Source organism: Callorhinus ursinus, unplaced genomic scaffold (genome assembly GCF_003265705.2).
Source record: "Callorhinus ursinus isolate GAN/ISIS: 27379988/994484 unplaced genomic scaffold, GSC_fseal_2.0 scaffold14, whole genome shotgun sequence".
Lineage (NCBI taxonomy): Eukaryota > Metazoa > Chordata > Mammalia > Carnivora > Otariidae > Callorhinus > Callorhinus ursinus.
Genome location: NW_027397076.1, coordinates 11,080,440 through 11,096,210, shown reverse-complemented (window position 1 = coordinate 11,096,210; position 15,771 = coordinate 11,080,440). Strand labels below are relative to the sequence as shown.

General features: G+C 35.6%; 1 protein-coding gene across 4 annotated transcripts in view; it reads left to right on the top strand.

The window, feature by feature from the left end:
* Window positions 1–7,493, top strand: part of TMPO (thymopoietin) — a 28,942-nt gene extending 21,449 nt beyond the window's left edge. The window contains exons 5-9 of one of the 4 annotated variants that reach the window (XM_025882362.2): window positions 2,508–2,627; window positions 2,727–2,822; window positions 3,266–3,376; window positions 4,436–4,524; window positions 5,257–7,493. In XM_025882362.2, the coding sequence (XP_025738147.1) occupies window positions 2,508–2,627; window positions 2,727–2,822; window positions 3,266–3,376; window positions 4,436–4,524; window positions 5,257–5,542 (702 nt within the window). In that variant the 3' untranslated portion in view covers window positions 5,543–7,493. The remainder of the gene's footprint in view (window positions 1–2,507; window positions 2,628–2,726; window positions 2,823–3,265; window positions 3,377–4,435; window positions 4,525–5,256) is intronic. The other 3 variants (XM_025882363.2, XM_025882364.2, XM_025882365.2) reach the window with 3 other exon arrangements.
* The last annotated feature ends 8,278 nt before the right edge of the window (window positions 7,494–15,771 follow it).

The window sequence follows — 15,771 nt, the reverse complement described above, 5'->3', positions numbered from 1 at the left end:
CCCTTCCCAGCTGTTCTCACAGGCAACCAATGTGTTTCTTGTGTTTCCTTCTGTAGAAAAAAATAAAAGAATCTTTAAATGGAACTTGACCTTAATGTCAACAATGACTAATAGAAATGTAAACGTTATTTTTTTTTATTAACTATAATAGTTTCAGTAGATGTTGGTAAAATTTTTGATGAAGAGATTATTTCAGTTCAAAATATAACATGGAAAATCCTGGAATTTGGTAGATAAGGAAGAGCGATATTTCCCCTCACCCCCACCTTCATGGACAAAGATAAAATATCTGGTCTTTATATTTTATCAGTTTTATTAGCCCTTTCAAGAAATATAGGGGTGCCTGGGTGGCTCAGCCGGTTTAAGCATCTGCCTTCAGCTCTGGTCATGATCCCAGGGTCCTGGGATCAAGCCCCTTATTGGGCTCCCTTCTTAGTGGGGAGCCTGCTTCCCCCTCCCTCTCCCTCTGCCACTCCCCCTACTTGTGCTCTGTCTCTTGCTGTCGTTCTCTCAAATAAATAAAATCTTAAAAAAAAAAAAAAAAGATGTAGTGTTTTAGGGTCACCTGGGTGGCTCAGTTGGTTGGGCGTCTGTCTTCAGCTCAGGTCATGATACCAGGGTCTTCCTCAGCGGGGAGTCTGCATCTACCTCTCCCTCTGCCCCTCCCCCCACTTGTGCATGCACGCTCGTGCACTCAAATAAAATCTTCTAAAAAAAAGAAATGAAGTTTTTAATTCTTTGAAGAGTTTTAAAATACTTAGTATATGCTGATTATACCAAATAGACTGTCAAACCAGAATATTTTTAAAATACTGCTTCTAATTAATTTTACTGGCACTGAGCAACAATTGACTATGAAAGAGGAAGCAGAATTGAAAGTAATTTTAAGAAAATACTTGACTTTGAGATGCATCACAGTTCAGTTACAATATCTTAAAGCATGTGTTCTCAACGCTGGCTGCACATCAGAATCCCCTCAGGAGTTGTAAAAATTAACTATGCCCAAGGCCCTTCTAGAAGAGATTCTGACTTAATTGGACCAAGGTAGGGTTGGGGGCATTTGATACGTCTCAGAAGCACCCCAGTTGATATTGTGCTGCCAGGATTGAGAACCTCAGGTTAAAACTATTGTTCCTTTCTATTCAAACAATCAGGAATTTAACTATTAATGAGTATTTATCATATTTGTATGTAACTTAACAGATTTGACTGACATTAAATTTGCATTCAGCAAATATTTCCTAATTGATAGCAGGAAAAGGAACCCAGAGTTTCCATTTGCAAGTTAAAGAGAAACTCTTATAATGTTAATCCCAAATATAGATAGATGGCGAAATTAGCTATGAGAATATGTTTGTACCTTGTGGGATTCTGGAGTAATGTTTCCAGTGAAATAAGCATTCTTATTGGATAAGCACTCTTGTCCCAGGATAAGAGTAAAATACATCTGTCTTTAAAATTAATAGGCACTCACTTGAATACAAAAGCATCAGTTATTTAGATAAATTATTAGCTTGAAAGCAGAAGTGACAGTATGAGCACACTCTAGTATAATACTAATCACTGGTGGATGTTCTCTGGTTAATTTATCTGGTAATAGCTTCAGAGTTGAATAACTTGCTTCTTGGAATGCAGAATCTCAGGCCCTACCCAAGAGCTGCTGGATTATAATCTGCACTTTAACAAAAACTCCAGGTGATTGATATGCATATTATAGTTTGAGAAGTACAAGTCTAGTGGTTTTCAAACTATTATGTAAGGACTACTGAATTATTTTTGAAATGAAAAATTGGTTGCCTTTTCAGGGAGATAGGAATCTGGAAGATACCAGTGACCCATCACTATTGGTATCTTTCTGTAGTGAGGAGTGGGTAAGCATTGGGTTTGGCATTGATGTTATAGGCTTGCCAGTTTGTGAAAGAGGTGACCACCAGGTTTTTGTTGCTCAATGTTAATATCTGTTTCTAAGAAAAAGTTTGACACCTGGGAACTTTTAAGTTCAGATAGCTGTTGTGTAGATTATAATTTAAACTGAACCTATTTACATAATCCTAACTACTTGAAAAAGATAACATTTAATTTGTGCTAACAATTACAAAATTTTATTTTGTTTTTAAAGGAAACTGCCTTGTTATAATAAATGACTTTTTTATAAGTCATGATCAGCCTGCTTTTTGTTTAGAAAGCCAAAGAGATGCAGTTGTGATACGAGAGCCAAATAGCAAACAGCAAGTCACAGAAGGAGCTGGTGATAAATTACGTGCTTTTTTCTTCTTGCTTTTATTACAATTTGTGAGCTCCTGTGTATTCTACTATAGTTTAAGCGTTTTCCAATGCCTGCATATTGGTTCAGTCAATACATTTAGAAATACTTTGAGGGCATGGCATTGTTTGCAAATGCTGGCATTTGGAGATTTTTCATGACTTCTCAGTGTGCTAGCTAATGGCCATCATTAAGGTGTTTGATGTTAGAATATGACTTTTTTAATGTGTCGATGCTTGAATAGAGCTATTCTCAAGCTGGAATAACTGAGACTGAATGGACAAGTGGATCTTCAAAAGGCGGACCTCTGCAGGCATTAACTAGGGAATCCACAAGAGGGTCAAGAAGAACTCCAAGGAAAAGGGTGATGCAAGGCTTATTGCTTAGAATTGGGTTTTCAGATTGGTAGGGTTTTAGTGATTATTTTATATTTATTGTTTTTGTTTTGTTTTCAAACTAACAGGTGGAAACTTCAGAACATTTTCGTATAGATGGTGCAATAATTTCAGAGAGTACTCCCATAGCTGAAACTATAATGGCTTCAAGCAACGAAACCTTAGTAAATATGTTTCATAAACTATACAAGTGGTATTCTTTGTAAATTACCCTTTAATTAGAATTGGGGAGGTGGTAAATTTTGGCAAATCTCAAACTTGTGTTTTAAACAATTATATTTTAAATTCATTTCCCCAAATAATTCTGAATTTTATAATTTTTTATTATAGCCAAGTTTTATATATATATATATATATATATATATATATATAAATTTGTACAAGAATCCTACCTCTAAGTATTATAAGGAAACTTTTTTGCTAAAATATTTAGAGTGCTAAGGCTTCACGTGAGAAGCACTGAATATGTTCCTTTCTAGGTTCTTTTGCCTAAATTTTTATTAAGGGAAGTTTTCAAATATTACAGAAATAGAGTATCTTTTTTTCTTTTTACATGTCTTTGCTATGTTTGGATAATTCTGAGTCTGAATAATTTGAATCTTGGCAGGTTGTCAATAGGGTGACTGGAAATTTCAAGCATGCAGCTCCTATTCTGCCAATCACTGAATTCTCAGACATACCCAGAAGAACACCAAAGAAACCATTGACAAGAGCTGAAGTAAATGCATAAAATTTAGATCGATGCTATCATTGATCTTTTAAAGAGGAAATTTTTTATTTTATATTTGTTTTTTGCAGTGGGAGGGAGCAGAACTTTCTTAACTGGGTGGGGTGTGTGTGTGTGTGTGTGTGTGTGTGTGTGTGTGTGTGTGTGTGTGTGTGTGTGTGTGTGTGTGTATCATTTTAAAGACATGCTTTTATTAGTGACAATCAAAAGTAATATAGTATGATATGCTAATACTATCTGCTTGCTACTGTGTGCCTCTTAAGTTCCACTTTTCAAGGGAGTATTCATTTGTGTGCTGCTTCTAATATGTTCTCTTATTGATGTGGGTTGAAAGTGTTATTGGGCTGTTGGGAAGTCTTTCACCGAAAGGTCAAATAATGGGACTTTAATGGGACTTTGTATGATGCTTGAATTGATTAACTCCTGTATAATTAAGCTTTAAAAGTACTAACTGCATGATACATTTAATGAATTTTCACCAAAGGTGGTTTTGATCTGGGCATAACAATAAACAGCAAAACAATCAGGTTGTTTAAAAAATCATTTTATGGTTTTTTTAAGTTAGGAAGATTGAATTGACTCTCTGTAGTTAAAAGATACACTAAAATTTGTTAAAGATCCATGTAAATTTGATATCTTCCACATTTCATAATTTATTTTATCACAAAATTCTCAACAGAAGAAACAGTGTACTCTTAATATTAATGAAAAGCATGGGAAAATCCAGTGGGGGAACTTAATACTGCCATATTAGCTGTGCGGAATTTTAGTTTTGCGGGGTTTTTTTTTTTTAACTTGCTTGAATGTGTGGCAATCCCCCATTACCACATTAACATATCTCCATATTGAAGAAATTTGAAGAGAGCTTTGGAAGTATATGGATACTTAGGTAATGAATTCAGGAAGGGCAGTGGTAAAAGCTGGGGCAGATTTGAATGCACTCTGTTCTCTGAAAGCTTTTTTTAAAAAAAAAAATAAAAATAAAACAAATTATGTTTTAATTACACATTTATACTAAATGTTAACTTGTGGTTGTTTGTTTCTTATTAGGTGGGAGAAAAAACAGAGGAAAGAAGAATAGAAAGGGATATTCTTAAGGAAATGTTTCCCTTTGAAGCATCTACACCAACAGGAATTAGGTATTCAGATACATTAAAACAAGAATTAGTGTATTCTACTAGTGTGTTTTTATTTATTTACTTATTCCCACTTTTATTAAGGTGTAATTGACACATAAAATTGTATATATTTAGGATGTACAACATGATTATTTAATATGCATATATAGGAATTTTAACTTAATTCTTCACACGGTTATTGTACCTGTGTTCTCAGAATTAAACTGTTCTTTGAGAGCAGTTTTAATTCTTCTAAGTCACTAGTTCATATTCTTAAAAGTTGAGTCAGATTCAATATGATAAGCTGAAGTATTATAATTTGCTTACCATCTAATTCTTCTCTCTAAACAAAAACATAGTAAGAAGGAAATACTTGTTTTCCCTGAAGGTTTCCCTTTTCTAATCAAAAGGACTGTTTAGATAAGAGCTGAATTGTTTCCTGACTGAAAGAATCACAACCAAACTACCTATTTTTTTCCTCTTATCTCCTAAATATACTGGCCCTGAAAAGAAGACAAGTTTAGTGAATATTTATCAGTGTTCTGAATATTATTTTCTAATAGAAGGAGCATCCAACATTTTAAATGAAAAATGTATAGAGATTTTAAATAGGCTATTTACATGTGACAATTTTCTGTTATCTCAAGGAGTGTGTTTGAAATTAAGAGTGGTAATGACATTTTATATTCTATATATCGAAATCATGACTTTTATCTAAATTTATTTTTTTCTTCCTGTTTTCACTCCCAACAGTGCTAGTTGCCGCAGACCAATCAAAGGGGCTGCAGGCCGGCCATTAGAACTCAGTGATTTCAGGATGGAGGAATCTTTTTCATCTAAATACATTCCTAAGTATGTTCCCTTGGCAGATGTCAAGTCAGAAAAGACAAAAAAGGGACGCTCTATTCCCACGTGGATAAAAATTTTGCTGTTTGTTGTTGTGGCCATTTTTTTGTTTTTGGTCTATCAAGCTATGGAAACCAACCAAGGAAATCCATTCACTCAATTTTTTTCTAATGACTCTGAAAAATCCATCTGAATGATATCTCTTTTGGCACACTCAATTTGGTCTCCTATTTTTTCTAATAACTGTATAAACATTTGTGTACACTTGACTTGAGAACTAAAAATAATGTGATTTCACCTCAATAAATGTAATATTCCATTGAAAAGCAAACAGGATATATAAATGGACTTCATTTAAATGTTTTGGACTTTGGACTAGTAGGAGATCACTTCGTGCCATATGAATAATCTTTTTTAGCTCTGGAACTTTTTTGTAGGCTTTATTTTTTTAATGTGGACATCTTATTTCACTTTTGAGAAAAATGTATATTGTTTTTGTGTATTTGGGAAACAAGAAGGGCAAAACATGATAGTATAATGTGAAGCTACACATTAAATACTTTGAATTCTTACAGAAAAGATTTTAAGAATTATTCTCTGCTGTATAAAAACTTATAGAGATATGTGAAACATGAAATTTGGTAAGAAAAAGGGTAACTTGAGTTGTACTTTTTGTAACTGCCACAGGTTTGATGTGTTTATGGAGGAACATACAGCAATAATCTCTTCTGTAACTTTTATTAATAGTAATATTATTGTAGTCCTATTGTACTCACTTTTTAAAAGATTTCTAGTATCATGAATGTCCTACTTAAGTAAGACCCATTTAAATGCTGTTGATATTTTAGCAGGGATCCTTAGTGCAGCATATACATGTTTTAGAGAATTGTGAGCTGGCTGTACATGTTTTTAGAAACTGTTTAGCTAGCTATAAGGCTGTAATTGGAAACTTGTACTTTTTATTTACAGCAAAACACTTACTCTGTCAATCCAATTTGCTACCAAAATATTTTTTAGATAAATAAGTGTGTGTCTGTTTAGAAGTTAGAAACTTTAACCACTGGTCTGAGGTTCCATTTGGATTCATTTTTGCATTGTCTTCTGTTACCAAAAACAAAATTTGCCAGGTTTTTTTTGCCCTACATTTTCCAACAGAATTTGATTAAAAGTACAAAAAGTGTTTACTTTAAAACTACATAGTAAACTTTTCTTAGATACAAAGTAGTTAATACATAAATTTATAAACTCTGAATATGGAGTGGGCATTATGATTTTTGTATACTCTTGAAATGGTTAACTTATCTTTGTGGTTGATTTATCTTATTTTTTAGCTAAAACTTACCTCATGTATAACTTGGTTAAGTAAAGTAGTAGGTAATTGAAATTTTGTAGAATCAAGTAAAACAAATTTAAACTTATTCATTTGAATTTCAACTTTACAGTCCATTGACCATAAAGCACACTAAAAATATAAGTTATTTTAAATACCATCTGAAATAAAAAGATACTTTTTAAAAAGCAAAAAGCTTAATATGTATATTTAGACCAGCACACAATTTTGATTTCATTAGCTGTATTCTGATGTTTAGCTTTGAAATATTTTGTAGACATTTTTCACTTACTTTGCAATTGATCAGAAACTTTTGTAGGTCTGGTCCCATGGGGGAGTGGGAAACTTACTCCTAGATCAGAAATGCTTGCCTCTCTGAGTAAAAGTGTTTCTTTGAGATGAGCCACAGAGGGGGCACGTTTTACTCTTTTCTGCAGTACAGTAATAGCAGTCTACTTTTTCCTTGTTTCTAAACTTTGCTTCCTATATAGTTTTCCGTCTTTTCTTTTAGATTAGAAATTGTGAGAAGCTGCATTTAATGTTTAAAAATATGGGAAAATAAATTGAACTTATATGTATGTAAGATCAATTTTTCTAATAGAAAGGTATGGTCCAAGATAGTAAAAGAAGGACCAGGTAAAACATGTAGTCTTTTTTTTTTTCTTTTAATGTGTACTTGGTCTTTTGTCTGTGTCTGTTTTATTCCACTAGAATAAATGTGTCCTTGATGTAAATGCAAAGCATTTCTTCCTGATTAAATTGTAGATGTAGACTTTACAATATAATTCAATAATAAAAATGTAATTAACCTCTAGTTTTGTCATTGTAATAAATGCTTTTCAGATAGCACAAACTATAAGATACCTGATAACGTTCCTTAGGTGATTTTTATGGATAGATGAGTTTTAATTCTCATTTCAGTCTACTCTTTTATGTTTTGCTTCTAATCATTTCATGATCAGCTCCTTACTTGTTCATGGATAAGCAGTGTATGGCCATTATACTCACAATCTTAGAGGGAAGCTTTCAAAGGCACCTCTCCCACTCTACAATACAGTAATATAGTACAATATAATATACTTTTTTCAGGCTCCCTTTCCTTTTTTTCTCCCATTTGTACTTAGTATTTATCTCTGACACTCATTGTTAATTAGTCTTGCTTTGAGATTAAGCAAAGATGTTGCCAAGGTATATTATCGTGGAGCTGTGTTCATAAGATGAAAGTGCTTTTCTCTCCATCATTCATGTGTTCCCCAAAGGTGAGTTTATTTAAATTAGTGATTCTTAAAGTATATATATCCTATAATTAATTAGAAAGCACGTAGCACCAAAGACTTAACCATGCTTATTGCATGCTTCCCATGTGCTAGATACTGCTTTATACCCTTGACATGTATTGACTTACTTAATCCTTGTGATAATCCTATGAAGTAGGTATTTTCTTTTTTCTTTTTTTTCTTTTTTTTTAAAGATTTTATTTATTTATTTGAGAGATAGAGAGCACGAGAGGGAAGAGGGTCAGAGGGAGAAGCAGACTCCCTGCTGAGCAGGGAGCCCGATGTGGGACTCGATCCCGGGACTCCAGGATCATGACCTGAGCCAAAGGCAGTCGCTTAACCAACTGAGCCACCCAGGTGCCCTGAAGTAGGTATTTTCTTACTGTCTCATTACAAATGAGGAAATTAATGCTCAGAGGGGTTAAGAAACTTGTTCCCACAGCTGGGAAATGATGGGTCTGGTCACATATGTATGATATGGCTGAAGGGACATGAAAGACCAACATCCCACAAATACACTCTGTACCCATTTTCTTGTTCAGCCTTGCTTCTTCCACAGTATTGGTTCCTCTAATTCCAAATTTCATTAGGGGTTCTTTAAGATCCATTTCTAGTTTTAATCTTTCTCTGTAGCCATTTAAGTTTCTTATTTTTAATAAATTTGACAATACATTGTATAAATTTAATGTGTACATGTTACTTTGATACATTTATTTATTGTGATGTGATTGCTGTTGTAGCGATTTATCACTATAATTATATAATTATGGTGTAATATTGTTTATACTAAAGACCATTTTTCATAAATAATGGGATCTCTGTTCAAAGTCCAAATTTTGCTGGAAGTTATTTTTAATTTGGCATCATAATCATAGTACATTAAAATACATTGATCAGTATCACCCTATCCTATCATGAATTATATACCAGCTTTAAATGCATAAATACTATCACTTTTTCTCCTTAAATTTATTTTTTTTAAACAAAAGGTTTTTTTTTTAAGATTTATTTGTCAGAGCGCAGAACCAGGGGGAGCAGGAGAGGGAGAAGCAGGCTCCCTGCTGTGCAAGGAGCTTGATGCAGGACTCGATCCCAGAATCCTGGGATCATGACCTGAGCTGAAGGCAGATACTTAACCAACTGAGCCACCCAGGCGTCCCCGTCCTTAAATTTAAAATGATAATTTCAGGGGTGCCTTGCTGGTTCACTCAGTGGAACATGTGACTCTTGATATTGGGACTGTGAATTAGATCCCCACATTGGGTGTAGAGATTACTATAAATAAATAAACCTTAAAAAAATAAACATTTCAAAATAACTTGTGATTAATTTCCTTAAAGATGTTATTTTCTGATTTATATCTTGTGCACTCTATTTTTTCCTTTTTTTTTTTTTAAAGATTTATTTATCTTGAGAGAGTGAGAATGAGAGAGAGAGAGCGCACATGAGAGGGGGGAGGGTCAGAGGGAGAAGCAGACACCCTGCTGAGCAGGGAGCCCGATGTGGGACTCGATCCCGGGACTCCAGGATCATGACCTGAGCCAAAGGCAGTCGCTTAACCAACTGAGCACCCAGGTGCCCTATTTTTTCCTCTTTAAGTTTCATTTTTTTTTTAAATTCCAATACAGTTAATGTACAGTGTTACATTAGTTTCAGGTGTACAATATAGTGATTCAACACTTCTATACATTACTCAGTGCTCATTAAGATGAGTGTACTGTAAGTCCCTTTCATCTGTTTCACCCATCTCCCACCCACCTCCCCTCTGGGAACCATCTGTTCTCCATAGTTAAGAGTCTCTTTTTTGGTTTGTCTTTTCTTTGTTCACTTTTTTTTTCTTAAATTCCACATATAAATGAAATCATATGGTGTTTGTCTTTTTTTTTTTTTTTTTAATAGGCTCCACACCTAGCATGGAGCCCTATGCGGGTCTCAAATTCACAACCGTGAGATCCAGACCTGAGTGGAGATCAAGAGTCAGACATCTAGTCAGCTGAGCCACCCAGGCACCCACATGTAGTATTTGTCTTTGATTGGCTTTTTTTTTGAGATTTTTATTTATTCATTTGACACACAGAGAGCACAAGTAGACAGAGGAGTGGGAGAAGCAGGCTTCCTGCGGAGCAGAAAGCCCCATGCGGGGCTCCATCCCAAGACCCTGGGATCAGTACCCAAGCCATAGGCAGACGCTTAACTGACTGAGCCACTCGGCCCACTGATTGACTTATTTCACTTAGCGTTATACTCTCTAGATCCATCCATATTGTTGCAAATGGCAAGATTTCATTCTTTCCTATAACTAATATTCCATTGTGTATATGTATATACCACATCTTTTATCCATTCATCTATCGACAGGCACTTGGATTGTTTCCATAATTTGACTGTTGGAAGGAATGCTTCAATAAACACGGATGCATATATCCTTTCAAATTAGTGTTTTCATATCTTTGGGTAAATACCCAGTAGTGGAATTACTGGATCATAGTGTAGTTCTATTTTTAATTTTTGGAGGAATTTCCATACTGTTCTCCACAGTGCCTATACCAGTTGCATTCCAACCAACAGTGCATGAGTGTACTTTTTTCTCCAAATCCTTGCCAATGTTTCTTGAGTTTTTTATTTTAGCCATTCTGGCAGGTGTGAGGTGATACCTCATTGTGGTTTTGATTTGCATTTCCCTGATGATGAGTGATGTTGAGCATCTTCATGCATCTGTTGGCTATCTGTAGGTCTCCTGTGGAGAGATGTCTGTTCATGTCTTCTGCCTATTTTTATTTTCTATTTATTTATTTTTGGTGTATAGTGGCATAAGTTCTTTATATATTTTGGATACTAACCCTTTATTGGATATGTCATTTGCAAATATCTTCTCCCATTCAGTAGGTTGTCTTTTGTTGATTGTTTCCTTTGCTATGCAGAAGCTTTTTTTTTTAAAGTACTCCCAATAGTTTATTTTTGCTTTTGTTTCCCCTGCCTCAGGAGATACTCTAGAAAAAATTTTTGCTATGGCTAATGTCAGAGAAATTACTGCCTGTGCTCTCTTCTAGGATTTTTATGGTTTCAGGTCTCACATTTAGGTCCTTAATCCATTTTGAGTTTATTTTGTGTACAGTGTAAGAAGGTGTTCCACTTTTATTCTTTTCTGTGTTACTGTCCAGTTTTCCCAGCACCATTTGTTGAAGAGACTGTCTTTTTCCCATTGCATATTCTTACCTTTTTTGTTGAGGATTTTCTGTTTCTTAATCTGTTTTCCATCTTCATACTGTTTTTTGAAATACATTATCTTTTTTTTTTTTAAGATTTTATTTATTTGACAGGGAACACAAGCAGGAGGAGTGGGAGAGGGAGAAGCAGGCTTCCCGCTGAGCAGGGAGCCGGATGAGGGGCTCGATCCCAGGACTCTGGGACCATGACCAGAGCCGAAGGCAGACACTTAACGACTGAGCCAGTCGGGTGCCCCGAAATACATTGTCTTTGACATCTCACTTCTCTCCCATTCTGTCATTGTGGTAAACATTTTTAATTTCCCTTTTCAGTAATAGAGTCTCAACAGGAAGAGGCTGTGTGGTCAGGCTGTCACCTTGAATTAGCAGTCACTGACTGCTTTTCAGAATTCATATAGCATCCTCCCACCAAAGAGGGAAGGAAGTAGAGGAGACCCCGAGACTTGAGTGCAGGGTGACTCCAACAGATTGATTCCACTGTGTTCTGGGAGAGAATCATTAGTTTAGCTGACATTTGATGGCATTTATGCTGTATTCACAGGGTATTGAAATGGATGGCTTGTAAAATTTTACCACCCACTTAAATATTTGTTTGATGCGTCTGTGCCGGGTATCATTTTTGGCAGTGCAGGATACCGTTTTAAAAATACCTTTGAACTTGTCTTGGTCATTCTTACGAGAAGTAATTAAAAAAAATTTTTTTTAATTGTTCCATTAACTAATAGCAATATAGGTTTTTCAGCAGTTTAAATATTGTAGCCAATCATCTTTACCTTATTGAGACAAATTAATAACGTTTAACTCTTGTAAGTCAAAAAACCAAAAATTGGTCAGATCTTGTTGGGAATAAATTATGAAAATACAATTCTAATCAAACAGTAATATCCTAGACCACTGTGGACTTTATAAGTTGAGAATTTAACACATTGATCTCATGATAGTGCATAATTTGAAATTGTGAGGCAGTGTAAAGTATACCTGTTTTATTTGTCCTAGTAACAGAAATTACAGTTTATCACAGCTGTGGTTTAATTAGAAGAAATAAGTTATCTGTTAGTATGTCTAAAAGCTTTTAGACGATACTGCAGCTCTGGCTGACAGTTTAACTACAGTCACAAGACCTTGAATCACAACCACACACACAGCCAAGTCACTCCCTGATTTTTGACCCATAGAAATGGCAATAATTGAGTTGCTAAGTTTTGATTACAAACTAAGCACTACCAAGTTAGGAAAAAAAAAAATAGTGCCAGAGAAAAAAGATCTCTATATAGGAAAAAATTAACCCTTAACTCCTAGTATGCACAAAATTAATTTGAGGTGGATCATTGACCTAAATGTGAAAGCTAAATCAAGCTTCTAGAAGAAAATAGAAATCTTTTTTTTTTTTAAGATTTTATTAATTTGAGAGAGAGCATGAGCAGGATGGGCAGAAGGAAGGGACAAGCAGACTCCCCACTGAGCAAGGAGGGCGCTTGATGTGGGGCTTGACCGCAGGACTCTGAGACCGCGACCTGAGCTGAAGGCAGACGCTTAACCAACTAAGCCACCCAGGCGCCCCTGGATGTAGAGACTACTTTGAAAAAAATAGCCATTTATTATTTCACAGTTTCCATGAGTTAGTAGTCTGGGTACACTTGAGTTCTCTGCGTAAGGTCTCAGAACATCAAAACCAAAGATGCAGTAGGAGAGGCTCTGGAAAAGAATCCACATCCAAGTGCCTTCAAGACTGTGGCAGAATTCAATTTCTTATGCTTTACACCTGGCCCCTCTCTATCTTCAAGCCAGCAAAGGTTGATGAGTCCTCACATTTTGACTCTCTGCCCTGTTCTGCTGCTTTTAAGGGCTCATGTGATAGGCCCATTTGGATAATTCAGGATAATCTCCCTATTTTAATAATTCAAAGTCCCTTTGTCATATAATGTAAGATAAGCACAAATCAACACCAGGAAGGGGAAGGTGTTTGTAGTCAAAATTTGCCTACCACATGTTCAACTGGAACTGGAACATTAATCAAAATTGACCATATGTTGGGCCATAAAGCAAGACCTCCAAATATTTTTTTTTTAAGATTATTTATTTGAGACAGCATGAGGAGTGGAGAGGGGCAGAGGGAGAGGGAGAAGTGGGCTCCCTGCTGAGCAAGGAGCCTGATGTGCGTGATCCCAGGACCCTGAGATCGTGACCTGAGCTGAAGGCAGACGCTTAACCAACTGAGCCACCCAGGCGCCCCAAAACCTCCAAATATTAAAAGACAAATATTTTACAGCATATTCTCTGACTACAGTGCATTTGAGCTAGAAATCAATAAAGAACAGTATTAAGAAAACCTGTTATTGGGAATTAAACACCACACTTAAATAACTCATGAATCAAAGGATACAATAGAAATTAGAAAATATTTTGACCTGAATGATACTAAAGATACAACTATGAAAATTGGTGAGGTATAGGGCGCCTGGGTGGCTCAGTTGGTTAAGCGACTGCCTTTGGCTCAGGTCATGATCCTGGAGTCCCGGGATCGAGTCCCACATCGGGCTCCCTGCTCAGCGGGGAGTCTGCTTCTCCCTCTGACCCTCCTCCCTCTCGTGCTTTCTCTCTCTCATTCTCTCTCTCTCAAATAAATAAATAAAATCTTTAAAAAAAAAGAAAATTGGTGAGGTATAATCCATGATTAGAGCAAACATCATACCCTGGTAAAATTTTAAAAGCTTTCCATTTAAAATCAAGAGTAAGACTGGGGCGCCTGGGTAGCTCAGCATTAGCGTCTGCCTTTGGCTCAGGTCACGATCCCAGGGTCCTGGGATCAAGCCCCGCATCGGGCTCCCTGCTCAGCAGGAAGCCTGCTTCTCCCTCTCCCACTCCCCCTGCTTGTGTTCCCTCTCTCACTGTGTCTCTCTGTCAAATAAATAAAATCTTTAAAAAAATTAAATGTCCACCAAAAAAAAGACAATGTCCACCATCAGCATTTTTACTCAACATTGTACTGGAGTTCTTAACAAGAAGACAGAATAAATAAAAAGGAAAAGCTTTCGGAAAGGAATAAATAAAATCATTATTCACAAATGACATGATTGTATATGCAGAAAAACCAAAAGAACCTACAGATAAAGAATTAGAATTAATAGGTGTATTTATTTAGCAAGGCCTCCGAATATAGGGTTATTGTATTGAGATCAGTTGTGTTGCTGTGTATCAACAATAAAAAAATAGAAAATGAAATTTTGAAAAAAATGCCACTTATAATACAAAAAGCATCAAACACATGGAAGTAAATCTAACAATGAAAGACCTTTCACTGGAAACTACTAATTTTAAGAGAAATTAAAGGAAATCCAAGTAAATACCATGTTAATTAACATAAAGATGTTAATTGTCCCCCAACAAACAGATTGAGTATAATCCCAATCAAAATCCCAGCAGATTTTTTATTCAAAAATTAACACAAAATTTTGATTTAGCTGACTCTAATATTTAGATAGCAATGCAAAGAGTTAAAAATAGCTATGGCAATTTTAAAGAAGAACAAAGCTAAACAGTAACACTGCTAAATAACATGACCTATTATAAAGCTGTGGAAACTTATTTTTTTTTTTTTAGAGATTTTATTTATTTCTTTGACAGAGACAGAGACAGCGAGAGAGGGAACACAAGCAGTGGGAGTGGGGGAGGGAGAGCAGGCCTCCCGCCGAGCAGGGAGGCCGACGCGGGGCTCGATCCCAGGACCCTAGGATCATGACCTGAGCCAAAGGCAGCTGCTTAACAACTGAGCCACCCAGGCGCCCTAAAGCTGTGGAAATTTAGACACTGGTTTTGTTCCAACAGTGGACAAATAAGCCAATGGAACAGCACAGAGAGTTCACAGACAGGTTGAATAGAGTCACCTGATAGATAACAAAGACTATTTTGCTGTGTAGTGCAGAAAGGATGGTCTTAGTATGGCTCAATAGAATATCATATAAAAAAACATTAAACTTAATCCCTGCTTCACAATCATAAAAATTCCAGATGGATTATCCTTAAAATTGGAAAGATAAAGCAATAAAGATTTTTTTAATATAGGAAATAAAATAGAGGAAAATAATATCTTTATGAACTCTTGAGTAGGTAAAGCTTTCTTAAATAAGACACAAAAAGCACCAACCATAAACTAATTGATAAATTGAACTCTAGTAAAATTAAAAACTTGTTCACCAAAAGACATCATTTAAAGAGAGTGCAAAGGCAAGTCAAAAAGTGGGAGAAGATATTTACTATATATGTGTGTCTGACAAAGGGCTCATATTTGGAATATGTGAAGAATTTCTAAAAATCTATATTAAAAAAAAAGCAACCAGGGGCACATGGGTGACTCAGTGAATTAAGCGGCTGACTCATGATTTCGGCTCAGGTCATGATCTCAGGGTCATGAGAGTGAGCCCCTGTCGGACTCCGTGCTGGGCATGGAGCCTGCTTAAGATTCTCTCTCTCTCTCTCTCTCTCTCTCTCTCTCTCTCTCAAAAACAAAAAAAATGAAAGCAACCAGTAGAAAAACGGGCAAAAGACAGGCATTTCACAAAGCAGTATGCCCAAATTTCCTATATATATG